The sequence below is a fragment of the Pseudopodoces humilis genome, chromosome 6, assembly GCF_049639895.1.
Source record: "Pseudopodoces humilis isolate 2021_Gansu_Grassland_sample_001 chromosome 6, ASM4963989v1, whole genome shotgun sequence".
NCBI classification, from domain to species: Eukaryota; Metazoa; Chordata; class Aves; order Passeriformes; family Paridae; genus Pseudopodoces; species Pseudopodoces humilis.
In genome coordinates this window covers 44,738,546-44,758,129 of record NC_142205.1, presented here as the reverse complement: position 1 = coordinate 44,758,129, position 19,584 = coordinate 44,738,546, and the positions used below count along the sequence as shown (strand labels likewise).

Genomic DNA, 19,584 nt, shown 5'->3' with positions numbered 1-19,584 from the left:
TTCAAGGGCCCTGGGGCTGGAAGCTCCTCCGTGATGAATTACCAAGTTCTGCTTTGGCCCCTTCTGGGTCATTTTCTGGGAGACGAGCCGTGCAGCAATGGTTTGGATTGTGCGGTCACTACACAAATAATTCTCATCTTTGTCTCTTTTTCAATGAATTGGGATAGTCCTGTGTGTCAACTTTCCTAATGTCTAGCTGAAATTGTGACCTGGATGAAAACTAGTGGGTCTTGGTCCAGGTAGGATGGATTTGATGCTGTTTGGATGGGAGAAGGCGGCTGAAGTAGGTCTTTTCATTGAAGAAGTTTCTAAAGCTCTGCAGGAGCTTCAGCTGCTCCTGAATATCCTGAGTTTAACAGTTGAAACTATGTATATTTCAATTTCTCTCTGGGTTTGGACAAAAATGCTTATTTTGTGTCATGGATGCATACCATGCTGGAGGTATCCATGCCTTTTCTCATCTCTGGTTGGAGTAGTGTGATGCTCTTTGCTTGAAGTGCCTCTCTAGGTCCACTTGCAGACTGCAGTGATCAATTGCTTGTCTCTAGGTGACATCTTGCTGATGTAATCTGCGTGCATGCATGGTAAAAACCCACGACTTGGATCATTCCCATTTTAGGTTTTGCCTTTTTCATATTTTATCTAATGAGAAATTACCTGGGACATTAAAGTCAGCAATCTATTTGGGAATTGTCTTGGGTGTGTGGTGAAGGTTTTGATTCCTGAGTCGGGCTGCTCACACAGCTAAGCCTGAATGTTTGACCATCATGGCTTTCCATGATAGTCAGTTCAGTCATTCAGGCTTCTAACACATGGGTTGTGCATGAGGAGCTCTGATTTGGAGGGACTGACTGGTGGAAGGTATGTTTTCTTGTTGATGTTAATACATTTTCACAGAATGTAAGTGGTAATTTTACATATGTTTCCCACAGCCATTCACAGGATTTACTAAAGAGAAGAGTAGCTAATACTCTCTTTGTCCTTTCTGACAGTCTGTGGGTTACGGCAGAATAGATCCGTCAAGTCGATGGCAAAATCCTCATCGCTGCGAATTGTTGGCGGATTGTCTTCTGCAGAGACCGGGGATTGGCCATGGCAGGCCAGTTTGCAGTACAATAACATCCACCGCTGTGGTGCAACACTCATCAGCAACACATGGCTGGTATCTGCAGCTCACTGCTTCAGAGAGTAAGTTCCCATCCTAGAATCTGCTGCAGAATGTGCCCCTTCTGTATCAAGTTGTGTGGCTCTCCAGATTTGCACCACACCCCTGACTCTTTCCCAGAGAAACAATTTTGGAAGAAAAAAGTCAGGGTTAAGTAGGCCCATCAGCTGGATGTTTCAATGAGAAATTAAAGACTGGCCCTCGGGAGCAGAACTGGCAATTTTATGAGTGAAAATCTATAGTCACTTGGCGTACTGACCAAAGAAGTGCAGAAAAGGTAAGGTGAGTGAAATGGTGGAGTATTTGTTTCCTGTTACACTTTACATTTCTTAAACGTATGCCTTCGTGTTACAATGGGGTTGCTGCCACTGCAGACTGCTACCAGCAGTTACCATCCCATGTTCCTGCCCCTCTGTTTAACCATGCACTCCCAGCATTTTTTGTTTAAAGCATGGCAATTGTGAAGCTGCAGGGTATTTTAAGATGTAGCAGTTGATTGAACAGATTATCAGTGTGCGAAAAGAGTAAGGGAAATGCAGAGTTTACAGCAGAAGAGCTTTGGATTTGATAACACCCTATGGCCACACAATGATTAGATCAGGGACAAGGGGCAGGGGAGGAGTACAAGACCGTGGCTGAGGAGGGAATGCCGGAGTGCCCTCTCCTAGCAGCAGCCCACAATTCTGTTATGGAAAGGGATAGATGCCACAGCTATCTAGTAGGGACCTGGCTTGAAGGAGTTTTACAGTAAAGGTACTCTGCAAATTTAAAGTCCCAAACACATATTTACAGCAAAATACTTACAGCACTCGTACCTTTTTCAGCATGACTCACCCTCAGAAGTGGACTGCTACTTTTGGAGCTCTTTTGAAGCCACCAAGCTTGAAGCGATCAGTCAAGACAATTATTATCCATGAGAAGTACCTCTACCCAGAACATGACTATGACATTGCTCTTGTGCAGCTCTCCAAACGAGTAGAGTTCACGAGCAGCATACACCGTGTCTGTCTGCCAGAGCCATCTCAGACTTTTCCCTACAATACTTACGCTGTCATCACAGGCTGGGGAGCTCTCACCAATGATGGTGAGTCCTGAGTCTGCCTGGTAACCTGTAGAGTCCATAAACAGCGACTCTGAGTGAACTGATATCACTTCTGTAGCCACATGTGATATGACAGCAAGCTAATATTTGCAATAGGTTTGATTAGTTGTAGGCATCAGTCTCTTGTTCTAAAAGTAGAGTGGATAAAGACAGAGCTACAGTCCACTGGAGGAAAAAAAAAAAAAAATGAGACTCTTGTTTTCCCAGCCTTTCCATTTCATATTGTAAATTCATAAGAAAGGTAGTCCAGCCATGCACATGTTTATATAGCACCTAAAAAACTATTTTGCCAGCACTAGTCAGAAGCTACAGATAACTGTGAGCTTTCAGGTAAATGTGGAGAGTGAGCTGTGAATTACTCAAGCTCATGCTATTCCCAGGCCACACAAAAAGTAGATTCAGCAGTGGAATCAAGATATCTTAATTTTGTATCATCTGCTCAAGGTGCTAGGTAATTTGTGTTCCATGGAACATTTGTGTTATGTGGAACGTGTGTAAAATATATGGCTTTAGACTTAAGGCACTATGTACCATGTGATCTTGACTTCAGTCTTAATGGTACAGCTCCTAAGTGAGTCTGTGATTCTGTGTACATTCTCCTTAAGGGCCTGACCTAGGCAGATCAACAAGCAAAACCTCCACATTAAACCAAGTTAAGTTGGTCTTCCATAAGAGGACATGAAACACTCTTCCTGTATATTAACTACTGCAAAATAATTATGCTGATAAATACCCAAATTGTATTTTCTCTCAGGTCCAGCCCCAAATGCTCTTCAGGAGGCAACAGTGAAACTTATTGACTCAGACACTTGCAACAGAGAAGAAGTGTATGATGGAGACATAACACCCAGGATGTTGTGTGCAGGATACTTGGAAGGAGGAGTAGATGCTTGTCAGGTAATTGTAGCTGAAAATTAGAAAGGAAAACTATTTTAATGGTGACTGCAGTACCTGGTTGATCAAATCTTAATGGACAGTGTATTAGTCCTTTAAATAGGCTCCATTCAGACAGGAATTTAGTTATAAAGTGAAATCGCATTTAGTACCCACCATTTAGCACTAAATGCTGTTATACTAATCATGAGCTAAAATTTAAATGTCTCAAGTAGCTAACACCAGATATCTCTAGAGATGAGAAGTAAGAAGGTTAAGAATGTTAAATTACCAGAAAAAAATGCACTGTCACTCACTGAAATTAAATTCAGGGCTGGATCATATCATAACAGATCTGTTACAATGTGATCTTTGGTAACAGACTTGGCTCAGTGAAAGGGAAACTGAAACAAAGAAAACTATTAGGAAGGTAGGTGTAAAAGAATGGGAAGGAAACATGCATGCTGCAGGTTAGCAAATGCTGCAAGGAAATGCTTACGTTCAAAGAAAAATATTTCCATAGTGACAACTTTTAAAAACATAATCTGTATTTATGTTATTTTTAAAGATTGTACTCTTAAAGTGCTGGTTCAATACAGACTCTTAATCTGAGTCCTACAGATTTTTTACCCAAAGAAAAACTCCCTGCAGAATAAGCCTGGGAAGCTCATTCCTCTGTTCCTGGCTCAGCACTGAAAAGACATAAGCAGAAGGGTGCAACTGCTGTTTAGTTCAGTAAATGATTTTAGTGAAAGCTGTGGTATTTGGTCTTTTGCATAAGGATTGCCTCTCAGTCTGCAAGGTTTCCAGTTTAACTATTATTACCATGTCATGCTATTAACAGTATCAGAATTGAGCCTTGAAAAATAGCTAATACCTTAAGGAGATATCATCTAACTAGAAGACCAAGTTCTTGATGAAAGCTCCAAGCAAAAGGAGCTCTAATCTCCTTTTTGAAACTTAGCTGAAAGTGACCAAAATTATTTATTTTAAGAATAGAAATTACTAACTATTAAAATCTATTAAAAAAAAAGGTTCCTGCTGTCTTAGATTGCTGCCTATACTGGTGTTTCTGTTCTCTGTTCTCTGTATGAGGAAGAAGACAAAGCATGTAGGAAGCAGTATATCACAAAACAGAACAGAAGCTTTTTGTTAGGTTTTTTACTGAGACAGAGGTTGGAGGTCCCCTGGCAAACAGGAAAATGCCACAGACTTCTGACTCAAGTTTCAGAAACAGCCTGAATTCTGCACAAATGGCTGCTCTTGAAATACTGCTTGTTAACTTTTCTTTTAGCATAGACCCTCCCATCTATGGAGAGAATTGTATTTTCTCTTCTGATCAATTAAATATTTTTTTCCCCTCCTCTTTTTCTAGGGGGACTCTGGGGGACCACTGGTTACTCCAGACTCTAGACTGATGTGGTACCTCGTGGGAATAGTGAGCTGGGGAGATGAATGTGCCAAGCCAAATAAACCTGGAGTTTATACACGAGTGACTTATTTCCGTGACTGGATTACCACAAAAACAGGCATCTAATTCCAAAGTAAAAAATGGATTTAACTACATAGACTACATGTAACTCATATTTGTCTGTAATTCTGAAAAGTTATTTTTTTAGTATATATATTCCTATGTAATTTTGGTTGAAGCAACCTTAGTCCACAGCAAGCGCTGTCTTCGCTGTCAGAGATCCTAACCCCTTCTGAATTCATGCTAAATGTATGAAATTGTCTGCCTCATCTTTGAGCTGTGAAACTTTCTCCCTTAGCAGAAATTATGAACTGACATTATTAAAATTACATTTGAAAGCTGCCCATTTACCTGCTTTATAAATGCAAACATTTTCCAGGGGAAAAGAAAAAAAAAAAAAGAAATTTTTCTTCAGCTGTGGTCAACATCTGCAGCTGAATCTTCCTCCTCCAGTGAAGCAAATGCTGTCACAGCTGTGTTTCTAGCAAAGTGGAGCCTTGATGATTATTCTTGTTAAGAGACTATAATCTGCACTGACTCCAGCTGAGAACCTGGATGCTCACCTTGCTCTGAGGCCTTGGTAACTAAAAGTGGATTGGCAGGAATGAGGTTAGGTCCTAGATAAGGAAAAGCAGGATTTCTGTGCTTGCAGTAGGTTGGAAGGGGAAAGAGAAAAGCTTGATGTTCTTATTGCAAAACACATTTTAAACAAGAATGCTTTTGTGGATTCTGTGAAGTTCAAGATGCTTGAAGTTGCAATTGTGGAAGTGTTTCATCAAAACATTGTGCTGCTGCTTCTGTACCTGTTGTCTTCTAGTTCTACTCTGTTCAACACAAAGTATGCTTAAGATGAAGAAACACAAGCTCTACCCAAACTGTTTTTTAAAAAAAAAGTGTGCCCCCATGAACAAAATCCCTAGAAAGAAATATGGCATTTAAATTTGTTCTAAAGGAAGAATAAATATTCACCACAGATGAACTGGGAACTACCTATTTTGGTCAAGAAACAGCACACTTTTCCAAGAGCATGCCAGCAAGCAGAAACCGTCTCACTGCAAAGAAAGGGATTACTGATACTTCATTGATGGATTCATCTCTGCCATGGATGAATATGATCCTGAATATGAATATGTCTTCTGAGGATGAAGAGTAATTTCGTATTAAAGAACTTCAGAGTAAATGCATTCCTTACACATTGATTAAGCACTTTTCCTACCTCTATGCACAACCTCTCATGGACTACTGGTGGAAGGGGGTCTTCTAGAGCCAAGGTCTTCAATATGGGGATCCAAAACGTCACTCTAGTACTGTCGTCTGTAGTCTTCAAATGGCCACTGGACTGCCTAGGCTCTGAATGCAGGACTCACAGGAATCTGAACAAGACATGAATGAAACTGCAAGTCCCACAGCTGCACCCACTACAGCTGAAAATTCTGCTCAAGCATCCTGCTTCCCCCACTGCTCAGGACTGGATCTCTCCTCAGCCTTCCTACTGTACAAGCTCTCCAATAATCAGAATCCCTGGGAATGTTTGGCATTTCTAGAAAACTCACACCCTGAATTACAAGTGTACATATGAATGGAAAAACCTATGTTTAAGGCTTGGTAGTGTAAGAGGGGTTGTCTGTTACTGGGCTACTTCCAGTCATTCTGTGTACATTTTGAATTTTGGTAAAAGACAAGTTGCCTTATCTCAGAAAGAAATCCACTGAAGATTTCAAATTAGTAGTACCTTTATTCAGATTTTCCATGTCATTGTAAAAAGAAAAGGATCTTGGGGCAGTTAGGATAGTTAGATGCAGCAAATCCATTTCCTTAATTTATTGATGAAGTTTGTAATTTATGCACTTTTGAGTTGCTGCTATTTTTCAGTTAAGAATTTACTCCAGGCTGGGTGCATTTACAAAACAGAAACTTCATTGAGCTTTGAATTCAATAACCTGAACACACTGTTTTCTTCTAGTGCTCAAGTCCCCATTTTTCAGAGGCATCCTTTCGGAAAAAAAAAAAAAGAAAAAAAAAGTTACATCTAGCTTTTTGTGCCTCTTATTGCTTTGAAGGTGAAAATCATGAAATGTGTCCTTAACAATCAGCTAATGAATTGTGATTGAAAATAAACAATAGTTCACTTTCATAGCTACAGCTTTGTTTTGCACTTAAATCTCTTTTTGCATAGCAAATGAAGGGGCAACAATACAGAGGTGAGGCCCAGATACAGCCCCTAGAAACTGGTTCCTACCTCACACAGTAAGTGGCATGTAAATGCAATACCTTTAAAATGAGAAAGGCAGCCTTTATTTCAGATTTTCTTGTTGAGTGGCTAAATAGCCAAGAGCTGTGTGGGAGAATGTCTACCTTACTCAGGGAGTCCTGAGCCAGCCAGATGCACTTTTCACAAACTTTTTAGCAAACTGTCTGGCCTGGGTTTGTCTTATATTCCATGTCAGTGTTTTATTTATGATGACTCTGTTTTCTGCCTTAGAGTAAAACAATGTGGCCACTGTGTGATTAAAGAAAAGGTTTTTAAAAGCCTTTTATTATTGTTGTTAAGATTTAGCAAGGATTTAAACAAAATAAAGGCAATATGTTTCATAACATTAAATGTATTTAAAAACAAGTGATCTTTTTCTGACCTTTTTCTTTGCATAATAAGAATGATCAAGCTAAAATCTGAATATGATATAAAATACTAATCTTCCTTGTTTTATATAAAACAATTCTAAAACAACAGCTTTCTGTCCATTTCCTATCCTAGGAATTGTTTTGTTATTAACAGTGGTTTCAGTGAAGAGAAGGTAAGACATTTGCTTTTGTAAAATACTCAGAGGTGAATTTCAGTTAAGATAGTGCTATGCAAATTTGAGAATGGATCTTTGATTTGAGAACGAAGTTTCACTCAAGAATTCAACACCTTGCCCTCAGGAAAACACCTGTGTGTGATGTTGCATCTCTGCAAACTGGCTATGGGGAGCTCTGTGCAGCTGCGACAATTCTCCTGAAATTTCCCAGGTAGATTTAAAGCATCAAGAAATGTGTTCCAAACCTCTGTTTCTTCAAATTGAGTTGTCTGGGGCTTTGCCAATGCTAATTTTCAGCTTGGAGCAGTAGGGAAGGAAGAAGGGACTGATTGCACAAGGCCTAATCACGTGAGGAGGTCTGGTTGAATGACATCAATCTGTCATCAGGATTCCTTATGTACGTAAAGCTTGTAGAAAATCCCATTTTGTATCTGCTATTCCTGTTAACAAATTAGATGAGCTGAGAGACAAGAGTCGTTACTAAACCCAATGAATGTTTATCTGGCAACCTGTAGCCTGTGCTGCAGATTCACAGAGATGGAAAAGCTGGCTTTTGCTTTTGGAAATGTAGTCATACACATCTCAGTGTGAAATCAGCTTAGGTAATTGGTGCCGTTGTTTATCTGGATTTATCAACATTATTAACATGGTTTCTAGGAAGGTTTCATTTGCTAGAGCAGCTTTAAGTGGCAAGATCCTTTGGCCCACCCTGCTGGAAGCTGCAGTATTTTAAATATGCCATCAAAATACTCCTACTCTGCATGGGCTGCCAAAAAGAGGAGACAAAGCCTTGCAAGTTAGCACCTTGCTCCTGCAAGAGCTGAGGGCAAGCCATAGCCTATGGCAGGATGTTTGGAAACACACTGAAAGATGCAGATGTAGTTTTATGGTAACTTCTGGACTGGCCTGTGTGCTGAACTTGACTGTGTTTGCCTTAGTATTTTCAAATAACACATTTTTAAGGAAAAAGCTACAAGAGTTCTGTCTGTTAATTTGCTTATTAACTAAATCAATCAGGGAAACAAATGTATATCTCCATATCTCCACTATGAAGTCCCCACTAAGAATGTGAAATTGCACCTGTAAACCAGGAAATTAAAGACTAAAAGTACCCAAGTGGCTTGGATTTCCCCAGCAGATGGAAAAGAGATTTACAGCTATTATAGCTTCAGCTCCTTTTGAAAATACTGGCTTTAAAGATGTATTCAATACCTGGATGCAGAATGAATCTACAGTGGCGCACATACACTGAAGTTGCAGATATTTGGGACATAAATAGGCTCAACTCTGGAGGTGGTGATGTTCTCCTGGCCACAGCCTCATCCCACTCATTGCTTCAGCGAGTCTGTAAACTGACAGCTCTGCTTCCTGCCTCAAAAGCTATAACTGACTTTAACATGATGCAAATATGGAGCTGAGGTTTCCTTTAAAATTAATTTATTTAACCAAATTTACCAAGATTTTAATGTCACATGTAGTTTTTAAGAAGAAGGCTATGGGGAAAAAGCAAAGTAAAATGATTCCAGATGTTTCAAATTTTGCAGTCTTAGAAAGGTAGGGGGAAATCTGTATGTTTTTTGATTTGGTATCATCAGCCTAGAGAGTTCCTGAGTACACCTGCTAATTGATGCATTTGGTAACTTGTTTCTTTGGCTTCTGGGGTAAACAGAATCTGCCCATTTCTTTGTGGCATTTTATCTTAGAAGGCCCATATTCATGGTTTCACTGATGGTTAGTGTTTGCCTGGTTACTGCTAAAGGATTATGTGAGAATTAACTGGATGTTGCTGTTTCTCCACTTAGGCAAAAGCCTTGTCAGTATTTGCTGTGACTAAGCAAAATTTGTTTCATGTGAGATGGCTGTATGGATGGGTCTTGAAAAGTGTAATGACCTGGACAGAAAGATGGTAGGTAGTAGATTTTTTAAACTATTATTATTTTCTATAACCCATTTAATGGGTAAGTTCTTGAAAATAAGAATGGTTAAGTTAACCTTGAAAAAAAAAAGGTTAATTTTAAAGGAAAGAAACCACAAATATAAAGATAAAAATCACCAGCAAGACAAAAAATAATGCAAGTGAAAAAACTGAAGCTGACTTTTTTTGGTGTCTTTAAACTCTTACTCATTTCTATTCCCCTCCCCCCATCACTGGGAGTCCTGTTAATTCCGTTCATTAGATACATGCACTACACTTTGAAATTGCTGTGTTAAAATAATTAAAGTAATTCTTCCATGTTCTGATTTTTATGTATTATGTGAAAAAGCTACAAAGCAAATACCAGCCTTAGCATAAATCCCATTACTGGTAAGGGTTGCAGTCGACATCCCGAATGGCTTTCTCCGATTACCCCGTCCCTGAGTTCGGCATTCCAGGCTTCTACTGGCCTCTAGTGGTTCTCCGAAATTTCCCCACATCTTCTCCAATTCTCTCTACCTGTGTAAACAGCAGTGCAGCAGACAAGAGCCTTCACCCTGATCCTGCCAAGGCACAGCCCAAGTTTGAACGAGCAGTGTTGTCCAGCTGCTTTGAATTTGTGTTACTAATTAAGTACAAAGGCTGTGTGCGCTGTTGGACAGAGGTGTAAATCTTGAGGATTGCTAGAACTCTGTTAAAAGAAATGGCAAAATAATGTGCTGGATGCTCACAAAAAGCACAAAACTTGGGTATTATTGCCCTTACAAGTTCTCCAAATCCCAATCAAGATAAACAAAATGCTTGCCTTTTTTTTTTTTTTTTTTCCTTGTGTAGTGTAGGATGCAGGTAGTTGGTTGGTCTGTTTGGGTTTAAGTTATAAATATTTTAAAATACAAGGTGACTATTCTATATTCACTGTAAGCAAGGACACTTTTGAGTGCTTGAATCCCTCCCATTCTACAAAAGTTGTGCTAATGGCATCAAGAATGATTTAAATTTGTCTCACCTACTCAAGTGATCGGGGTAACAGAAGGCAGGGATCAACGTGAAGGGAGATTAAACTGGGTATGATGGGAAGGTGGGCTGTGCTGGGATCATAATCAAGAATTTGGGAAATGGGTGAGAAAATATTGATAGGAGGAGATAATTGGTGGTGTGGAGTTGGTGTCGGAGACAGCACAGTGGCTGCCATGGCTTGGCCTGTCCTGCTTTATCACCACCAAAACAAGAGAAAAGGTTTCCACAAGCCTATATACCACCCCGGCATGGGCTGGACTTCGGTTTTGATAACTCTCTGCCAAATCTCTACGGCCTTGGCTACTATCTAGTATTTCGCAGTTGGCTCCCTAGACCCTTTGAATGAAGTTCTGTTGGTAGGTAGGTGACATCCGGCTGGCGCTCTCCTGCGAGATACAGAGGCAGATAACCCAGGAGCAGGGCCCGGAAGCGCTCTCCATCGTCTAAACTGCTCATGCTTGAGCCTAAGGAGGATTTATTAATTTTACTATTTTTAACAGCACCGTGTGTTACCTCTGGGGCAGAAAATGGCGGGGATTTCACTGACTTACGCGGCCCCGGCCGGGCAGTCGCCGCGCAGCTGCCGAAGCGAGGCGGACCCGCCTCCTCAGGGCGGCACCGGCCTGGCCCGGCCCCTCATGTCGGCGCAGGCGGGGAAGCGCCGCGGCACCGGCGCTGCCGCTTCCCACCCCTTTCCTGCCTCTTCCCCCTCCGCCGGCGGCTGCGCTCGGGCCTGGATCGCCACGCCAAGGCCGCCGCGGGGTGAGGAGAGCGGGCGACGGCCGCGGAGGCGGGCGGGGCACGGCGAGCCCGGGGTGGCCCGGGCGGGCGGCGGTGCCCAGCGCCGCGGGAGCGCCCCGGGAGCGGCGAGTGGGGCTGAAGCCCACAGGCTCTGCTGGGGTCGGGGTGCTGCCGAGGCAGCCCGTGGGCTCTGTCGGGGCACCGCTACAGATCCGAGGTGTCGGTGTTCCCGCATTAGCCCGGCTGGGCAGGAACTGGGTTTGAGGCTCCTCTCTCTCTTTCTCCCCGCCGACTGAACAGGGAGTCTGCATCGACTGGGATCAGCCGCTGGAAGCTCCGGGTAGGTGGTATGAGTCCAGGCCTCTGTGCCATCCCAGCGTGCTGAACAGCGAGTAGTTAACACTGCTTCAGCCTGACTCGCAGGTAAGAACACCGTGAAACCAGCACACCGCTACAGCTCCTGTGCCTCTGCTGCTCTTCAGAGCATCTTAGTCCGTCTTGGTAACATGTCCCTTCCCCGTTTGTCCCTGGGTTATGTCATGCAAACAGCTGAGGCTTTAAAAAATGAAGCACATTACTTGAGCAGTTAAATACAAGGCTGCCATTGAAACTGGTAGTGTTGGCTTTTAAAAGGAAACAGACAAGTGTATAAACGTTGAGCCTCTGGTAGGAGCTGGGACATAATGTTAGAATGACTTTTGTGCATGTATTTCTTTGAAACAGATTCAATACTGGTGGAACAAAAATGAGAAATAACTTGGATGTGGAAATACATTAACCAAGTTTGTCTTACAGTCACTTGACCATAGTGTCATTAAATCCTCCTTGTGGAAGGAGGTATTTTGCTCTACCTGATGAGTGCACTGGCGGCATCTCAGTGCTGTAACTGTGACTGCAGGAGGAGAATGAGGAATTAAAAAGTATATTGAAAGAGGCACTGTCAAGTGAGTCTGTGTAAAACAGGTGGCCGAGTTTCTCTTGCCAGTTGTTCTCACATCCTAGTTGTTTACAAAAGACTGTTTTGGGAAGGCACAGAGATTGGGATGGCTGTCAGCAATCACAGCAGTGGAAGCTGAGTATTATTATGCAGGGGTGAATCACCTTTCTCATCTTAGTACCACAATCCTGTTACTTTGTGTAGTCCCAGAATGCCACTGCTGTTTGTGGAGGATGATTATGGAGGAGCAGAACAGCTCTGGTCTGTTATGAGATGATGCTGGCTTGCTTTGAGGGGGACTTCCAGCCTTGTGTCTTAGGCAGTGGCTGAAATGAAGGCCCTCATTAAGCAGGCACTGAAGCCTGTGACTGTAAGATGTGGTGTGTTGCACTCTGGCTTGAGATCTGGCTCTAGTGAAATGGTCATTGCTTGTCTTCAGCCCATGTGGTGTCAAGAGCATGGGAGCTGTACTGAAGTGGCTGGTGGTGTGGACTGTAATGGAGCTGCCTTGAGTGCTAGCTAAAGTGTAGGAGTTAATATCCACACTGAGGAAGAGCTTTGTGGATGAGATCTGTGGCCTGTGTCCAATGTAACTCTGTCCCTTGCTGTGCTATTTCAGCGCATTCTGAAAACCAAAAGGATGGATTTTGGGTCAGAATGTTGCAGTCTCCATGTTGTGACAGACTGCAGGGGGCCATACCTCAGAAGTCTTAAAATATATGCCAAAGTCACCTGAACAGTGAATAGGAATTTGATTTTGGGCAGGCTAGAAAGCTGTTTTAGGGTATATCTGTGCTCTCAAAAAAAAAGTCCTTACTATGTCTTAATTTTTTTTCAGTGTCAGGAGAGAGGGTTGTTGGGTATGTGTAGTTTCCAAGGCAATTTGTAGAAAGCTGAAATAAGATATGTGACCCAGAACATCAGTTCCTATCACTACTACAAAAGTACACACAGGGTCACGCTGTGTTTGGTGGCAGTCACCTGCCAGGTTCAGGAAGCACCAGTTCCCAGTGTGCATAACAAACAAGGTGTTCAGGGGCAGCTTGTTCCTGATCCTGGTGCTTTGTTATCACCAACTTAACAATGAAAACATCCTTGGTAATAGCCAAAGGCCTTAATAGCATATATTATGTTTTTTCTGCCAATCCTATCAAACTGTCTAACTGCATGTCTTAGTTAAATGTTGCAATAATTCAGATCTTTGGGTGTTGGTTTCTTCAGTTAGTTGAAACACTTGTTTCTTAATGGTTCTCAATTAACATAGAAATAGTGCAGCATAAATGCCTATTTCTAGCCATTCAGTGATCTGTCTTCTTTTCAAAAAAAAACACTGATCAGGTAGATGCAAGTTGTTGAGCTTGGAGCTCTTCATATAAAATGAAGTTGCTCTTTCAGTAAATCTAACTGTGGCAAATATAAGAGGTAAGTGTTGCATTTCCTCAGTGGGGAAATTAATGTCTATTTGTATTTTGAAAACATTTATTGAAGATTTGGGGGTTCTTGTCTTCTGGCTGGTGTGTGTTTTCCTTACCCAAGTGCTATGGTGTTCCAAAGGCTTCTTAATGTTCAAAATGATTCCTGTGTAGCATCACTTTTTTATTTTTCAATTCCTTTAATGAAGAACTGAGTGGGCCAAGAAGGGGGTGCCAGCTGTGAAATTGCAACTGACATAACCAGCTCATTTATTTTTGTAACCCTTCTAGTGTAAACAAATCAAATTGAATCATGGCAGCAGACTCTATGGAAATTGACGATGCTTTGTATAGGTAAGATTGTCTGATTTTTAAGCATAGCTCCTGACTTTTCAGGAACACTTATATTTACATGCAGTAATGTTATAATTTCATTCATCCCTCAGCCTTTGCTGTGCTTCTTGGTCCTCCTCATCAATATCTCTGTTACCCTCCAGACTTCAAGTTGTTGGATTTTGAGGGTTTTTTATAGATTAAAAAAAAAAAAAAAAAAAAGTTCCTTTTGGTTTAGTTTTGTTTTAATTTCTTGCCTGGGAGTGTCTTGAGATCCCTTGGCATGGTAATAGTTCAGAAAGTCTCTACTGGGACAGATGGTATTCCTGTAAAATCATGGTGGGATGAAATGTTTCTATGTATATCAAAAAATAGAAAATAATTTAAAAAATGCTTGTATGCAGAACAAATAAGGCTTCTTTTTAATTCAGTGCAATACTTCTGGTGTTGTGTCACTTTACTTTTTGGCAGTAGCCTCATGTAAGTTGTTCTTCTCCTTGGTGGAAAAGGTGATGCTTAGAATGGTATAAGTTTAATTATACAGTTGGAAGTTAGAACCCTTCCAGATTGCAGGATCTGACTACAAAAGTTATGTCTCTGTTTTGAAGATTTCTGATAACAAAGAGCTTCTTCTGCATGCTTGTGTCTTCAATAGTTAATTCCAAAAAACTTTGTTTATCCTGAAGAAGTTTTGCACTGATTTAAAATTATAACTTTATTTATCTTTAAACCTGGCACTGACAAGGTCTGTACTAAATGCATTTCGCTGTATGCATTGTGAGTGCGAATCTTAGTTTGATTGATAAGCATTTGAATTTTTAAAATGTTTCTTAATGACTGGGAATTCTTGACTTGCTTTAATATGCTCTAGGCTTCGTTTGTATCTTGTTTTGATCTGAATTTGTCTTTGCTATAGTCGCCAGAGGTATGTTCTTGGAGACACAGCGATGCAGAAGATGGCTCAGTCCCATGTGTTCCTGAGTGGTATAGGTGGCCTTGGTGTGGAGATTGGTAAGTTAGATAACATTTGTTTAAGAAGACACAAGTGTGTGTAAATGTACTGTCCCAGAATACTTGTGAACCTTGAATTTAAACATAATAACCATGTTTGAACTATCTGACTGAATTTATGTGTGCATCATGCCTGTTAGTAACATTGCAGATGCAGGAAAGATTCTGAACTTAAGTTCTCATTTTGCTAAAAATCGTTTCAAATTTTACTTTAAAATGTGCTTGCATGAGCCAGATTGCTTTACCCAAATCTTGTGTCCTGGGTGAAGAGTTAGGGCAGGTCATCCAGGTTTCGCCTTTAGGCACCAGTATCAGTGAATGTATTATAGGAATAGCTATTGCCCAGATTCTTCCCATGTATGAAATGGGAGGCTGTGTAGGAGAACAGAACTATTTGGTGAAAATGCATAACTGCCCTGATACAAGAGACTCCTTAACAATTTCCCGTACTCCTCATGAGCAAGGTTTGTTTTGGCTGGTTCGTGCCTGGGGTGTTATTCCTTCAGTTGGCTCTAGTGGTTCTCTGCACCAGATGCCAGAACAGAGTCATGGGGTTTTGCAGTTTATTGTCATTACTGTCTCTGTAATCACAATTGTGGGATGAACAGCTGACAAATGCAGAGTCGTTCTAATTTTGCTTATGTTATTTTGCTTTCAGGGGTGCTGTAGAATGCTTAAATGTAAAAGAGAAAAAGCTGTGAAGCTGTGAAGTTCTTAACAATGAAATACTGTTATTGTCCACCTGAATAATTATCCAGTTACAAATTTGCAAGTAACCTGCAATAATCCATCTCTGTTTTTGCTTTGCTTTTGTTTTTTTTTCAGCCAAAAACATCATTCTGGCCGGGGTAAAGGTACGTAAAACAGTTCTGTTGTTGGGTATTCTTGGGTAAGCATGAGAAAAAGGGAAAACACTACAAGTGAATTAATCTAAAGCTTCTGAAACTGTTTTTCAGTAGAAGGGTTGCAAAACATTTGAGAACCTAGGGGTGAAAACTTTCAGTAATCTGGATGTTCTAGTGGTACAGTCAGAATCTCACGTTAATGTCCATTAACGTGTCTGAAATAGCTCATAAAATATTATAGCCAGCTGCTGATTAGATACTGAATCCTTTTGTACAAAGTGGCTCCTCCTAAATCGAGTGGTCCAAACTCAAAAGCCAAACTATTCAAAATATGTTGTCTTATTTAGTCATCCGTTAGAATCCTTTTGTGTAGACATTAGAATGGTTGGGTGTTTAAATCCAACAGCCGCTTTTGTGCTGCTGGGATTAATTTTTTTAGCAAGAAGCCTTTTAAAACTCTTCTTTGCAATAGAAAAAAATGAAATGAGTCCATTTATTTTCAGATCACAATTGCCCCTATATCACAGTCTGGCAAAACTCATTCTTGATATTTAAATGTTACCACTGCAAACTGTGAGGAAAATGCTCAATGCAGTGCATGTTGCAGATGTTCTTTGCTCTCTCAAACAGTAAGAGTTTTGTTGGGAAAGAAGTTGGAAGTGCTTGTTCTTGTATGTGCTACAGCTAACTCTTCTGCAGCGTTAGCCCTCCAACATTTTTTGTGGGCCTTATTCCATGCTTTCGTGTGCTGTGACCTTGTATATTTCTTCCAGCAAATGTTTTTTGACAAACTTTCTTAGGCTCTTACAGTTCATGACACCAAGCACTGCACAAAATGGGATTTGGGGATCAACTTCTTCATCCATGAAGATGATGTTACCAGTCAAAGGAACAGGTTAGTAGAGTCTTTGCAGTGAGAGAGGACTGAGCTTGACAGGCTCATCAGCATCAAAAACAGCAGTTTGTTGTCCAGGAGCTGGCAGTACATATCAAATACTTGTTAAACCCTTTCTAGCTGTGAGTACTGTGCCCAGGTAGATACTAGAGGAAGTCTAGACTGGGACTGAGGTTCTGAGTCACAAGTGTCACTGCTTGTAAAGCAAATTTAATAGCGGGTGCCAGCATGCATTTCTGCCTTGGGCTTTCTCAGCCACCTGTACAAGACTGGACAAAGCCATGACAGCAGACCATCCATGAGTCCTGTGGGATATTGGACACAGCAGTTTTCCTCAGACCTGCTAGGAACTGAAGTGCGAATAAATGAGTTGTTGGTTGTTGCCCGGAGACATTGTGAGGGTCTCTTGTCGGGCATGTGTAATATGAAATTCTGTATTGAAAATATGATTTAGTAGATATGTAAAAAACTGATAACTGCTTTTCTTTCAGGGCTGAGGCCACACTTCCTCGTATTGCAGAACTCAATCCGTACGTCCATGTAGCAGCATCAACTGTGCCACTACATGAAACCACAGATCTGTCTTTCTTAAAACACTACCAGGTATGTTACTCTTAAAGCAGTTTTATGTGTATTTGTGTACTTTGCTCAGAGCATACAACTTGAATTCTTTATGTAAGTAAACAGAATGAAGAACTTAGAAGTATATTTTGAGATGGTGTAAAGAAAACAGTAGGTCTTGTATTTGGACTGATGAAGTGTTGTGCTTGTTTTTTCAAGACTGAAGCACTGGGTTTGTGTTCTCACCACTTTCTTAGCACACTTAGTATGGAATTTGCTATGACTGTAAATAACTAAGTGGGGTCACTATACAAATTTTTTTCTTTGAAGGTAAAACTGTGACCTCTTTTTGCAGCTACATAGCACAGATGTTCTACATATATCCTGTGTGCTGCATTCCAGGCAGCTCTGGCTATATAATTAGATCATTCATGTATGTATGTAATGAAATGTAAGTGCCTCTGTGGTGGAGTGAGGGCACTTGCAGTTCTTCAGTCAGCTGTCTCCTGCCTGTGTGCATGGCTCAGTCTGAGTGGGGAACCTTTACTGTGTGGCTTACGTACAAGCACACCAAGTTTCTGAGTGTCCCAGCTACAGCAGGCCATGTGTATCTGAATGGGTTGCAGTGCATGTGCCTTGGAACCCAATACTGTCCTAGGCTTTAAAGGAATGCATGTAGAAATTCTGTGTCTGCAATTTTATGACCATAAATACTGGAAGCCTGTGCAGACTTCTTAGTGTGCACTGACAAGTATTATTTGTGTTTGCTAGCTTTAATCCTAAAATTCAAAATCTGCTGAGATTTTTGCTGTGATTATCCAAAACTGTTTTGGTAAATATTCTAATAGGGTTTTGAGTTTCACAGCTGCAGTTTAAAAAAAACAAACAACAACCAAACAAACAAAGACCTGAAAATTTGCTGTTCCTGCTCTAGTCATTTTGTTTCCAGAACTTGTGGGGTGGGTAACTAATCTGCTTTAATAAGAAAACTTCCTCAAGGCTGCTCTCTCAAGGCATAGGAGTCAGGACACCTAAGTAACTTACTCTAGGTACTAGGTTTTCCCATAGCTTGAAGATACTGATTACTTTCAGTGTCTTAGAAGTATTTCTGTTCTTGTTCACAGTGTGTCATATTGACTGAAGTAAGTCTGTTTCTGCAGAAGAAGATTAATGACTTCTGTCATGCTCAGCAGCCACCTATTAAGGTAATAGAAAAAATGCAACACATGAATAATCTGTACAGTGGGCATTCTGAACCTCCAGGGTGTTCTTTCCAAAAACGGAGAATGCTGGTTATGTGGTACATAATTCAATGTAGATGGCATGTTGATGTAGCAGCAGAAGTTTTGGGAATACAGTGCTGCAACTGGTATTATCTGGATACCAGCACAGGTAAAACATAGCTTGGTCCTTTAATTAAAAAGCAATTGTGTTAAAGAAATAGTTTTCACTCTTAACTCAAAATGGTTCTGGAAGAGTGTGCTGAGACTGAAGGACATGCTGGGGCTGGATGTAAGAGAAGTAGAAATGGCAGCATTTCACTATGTAGTGATGTTACTTCTGTGTTATGAATGGGCTCAGAAATGCTCCTGTGGGTTCAAGGTCTGTTGTCAGTGGCATGCTGTGTAGTTAGTGGCCTGAGTACACTACAGATTTCCACTCTAGAATTAAACCTGCCAGCCTTCAACAAGGTCCAGTGTGAGGTATCCTGTTCTTTGGCTTCTGCTGTTCTAGGGATACTCATGGTTTTTGCTTTCTCTTGTAGTTCATCAGTGCAGATGTGTATGGAGTATGTTCACGTTTGTTTTGTGACTTTGGTGATGAATTTGAGGTACTGGATACAACAGGAGAGGAGCCAAAGGAGATCTTCATTTCAAATATAACACAGGTAAGGGATAAAAGTCATTGTGTTGCTTTAACTGTTTTAAAAGGACTCATTATTGGCTCTTTAAAAAGGAGAGTGTCAGGGTGCTTCATTTGAGCAGCCCACTAAGCAATTTACAACTGGCCTATGGGAGAAGCAGTTACTTTAGTTTCTTTGTTCTTACCGTTGCCTCCTGGTTGTTATTTACTGTTTAACACACAATACTGATTTCTTTTAATTGGGCAGAGAAAGAAATGAGGAGATGTAGAAAGAACAGTATGTAACTTTGGTGTTGGAATAGGGTAAGTTCTAAGGAAATGTGAAAATAGTTGTGAAAAGAGCCCTTTTTATAAGAAACTGCAGCACTTACAGGTGGGCTACTGGAATAATCAAGGGGATTGGGAAAATATTTTGTAAAGAAAATTAAAGGTTTGTTTTAACCTACCAAAGCAGAGACAATGAGAAGGGGATATTATTGCTAGTACTTCCAGTGCAGAATGTTAGGCTGTCCATTTAATCTTGTATTATTGTTTTATAAAGGGAAATTACTTTGGGTTCTTTTTTCAGTTCTGGAAGTCCAGACAGTAAGCTCACTCATCCAGCAGCAAGACTTCTGTTGTATTTCCAGTCTAGATATAATAATA

The 19,584-nt window shown here is 40.9% G+C and overlaps 2 protein-coding genes across 2 annotated transcripts in view; both read left to right on the top strand.

Annotated features, from left to right (window-relative positions):
* LOC102113545 (transmembrane protease serine 11E-like) overlaps nt 1–7,104 on the top strand; it is a 42,068-nt gene extending 34,964 nt beyond the window's left edge. The window contains exons 7-10 of the mRNA XM_005517984.2: nt 993–1,188; nt 1,990–2,249; nt 3,022–3,164; nt 4,516–7,104. Of these exons, the coding sequence (XP_005518041.1) occupies nt 993–1,188; nt 1,990–2,249; nt 3,022–3,164; nt 4,516–4,677 (761 nt within the window). The 3' untranslated portion in view covers nt 4,678–7,104. The remainder of the gene's footprint in view (nt 1–992; nt 1,189–1,989; nt 2,250–3,021; nt 3,165–4,515) is intronic.
* Nucleotides 7,105–10,992: 3,888 nt separating this feature from the next.
* The window catches only part of UBA6 (ubiquitin like modifier activating enzyme 6), a 29,640-nt gene continuing 21,048 nt past the window's right edge, over nt 10,993–19,584 (top strand). Inside the window, exons 1-9 of the mRNA XM_014263178.2 lie at nt 10,993–11,103; nt 11,383–11,505; nt 13,723–13,785; nt 14,681–14,775; nt 15,601–15,629; nt 16,421–16,515; nt 17,007–17,118; nt 18,201–18,281; nt 18,842–18,964. Of these exons, the coding sequence (XP_014118653.2) occupies nt 13,745–13,785; nt 14,681–14,775; nt 15,601–15,629; nt 16,421–16,515; nt 17,007–17,118; nt 18,201–18,281; nt 18,842–18,964 (576 nt within the window). The 5' untranslated portion in view covers nt 10,993–11,103; nt 11,383–11,505; nt 13,723–13,744. The remainder of the gene's footprint in view (nt 11,104–11,382; nt 11,506–13,722; nt 13,786–14,680; nt 14,776–15,600; nt 15,630–16,420; nt 16,516–17,006; nt 17,119–18,200; nt 18,282–18,841; nt 18,965–19,584) is intronic.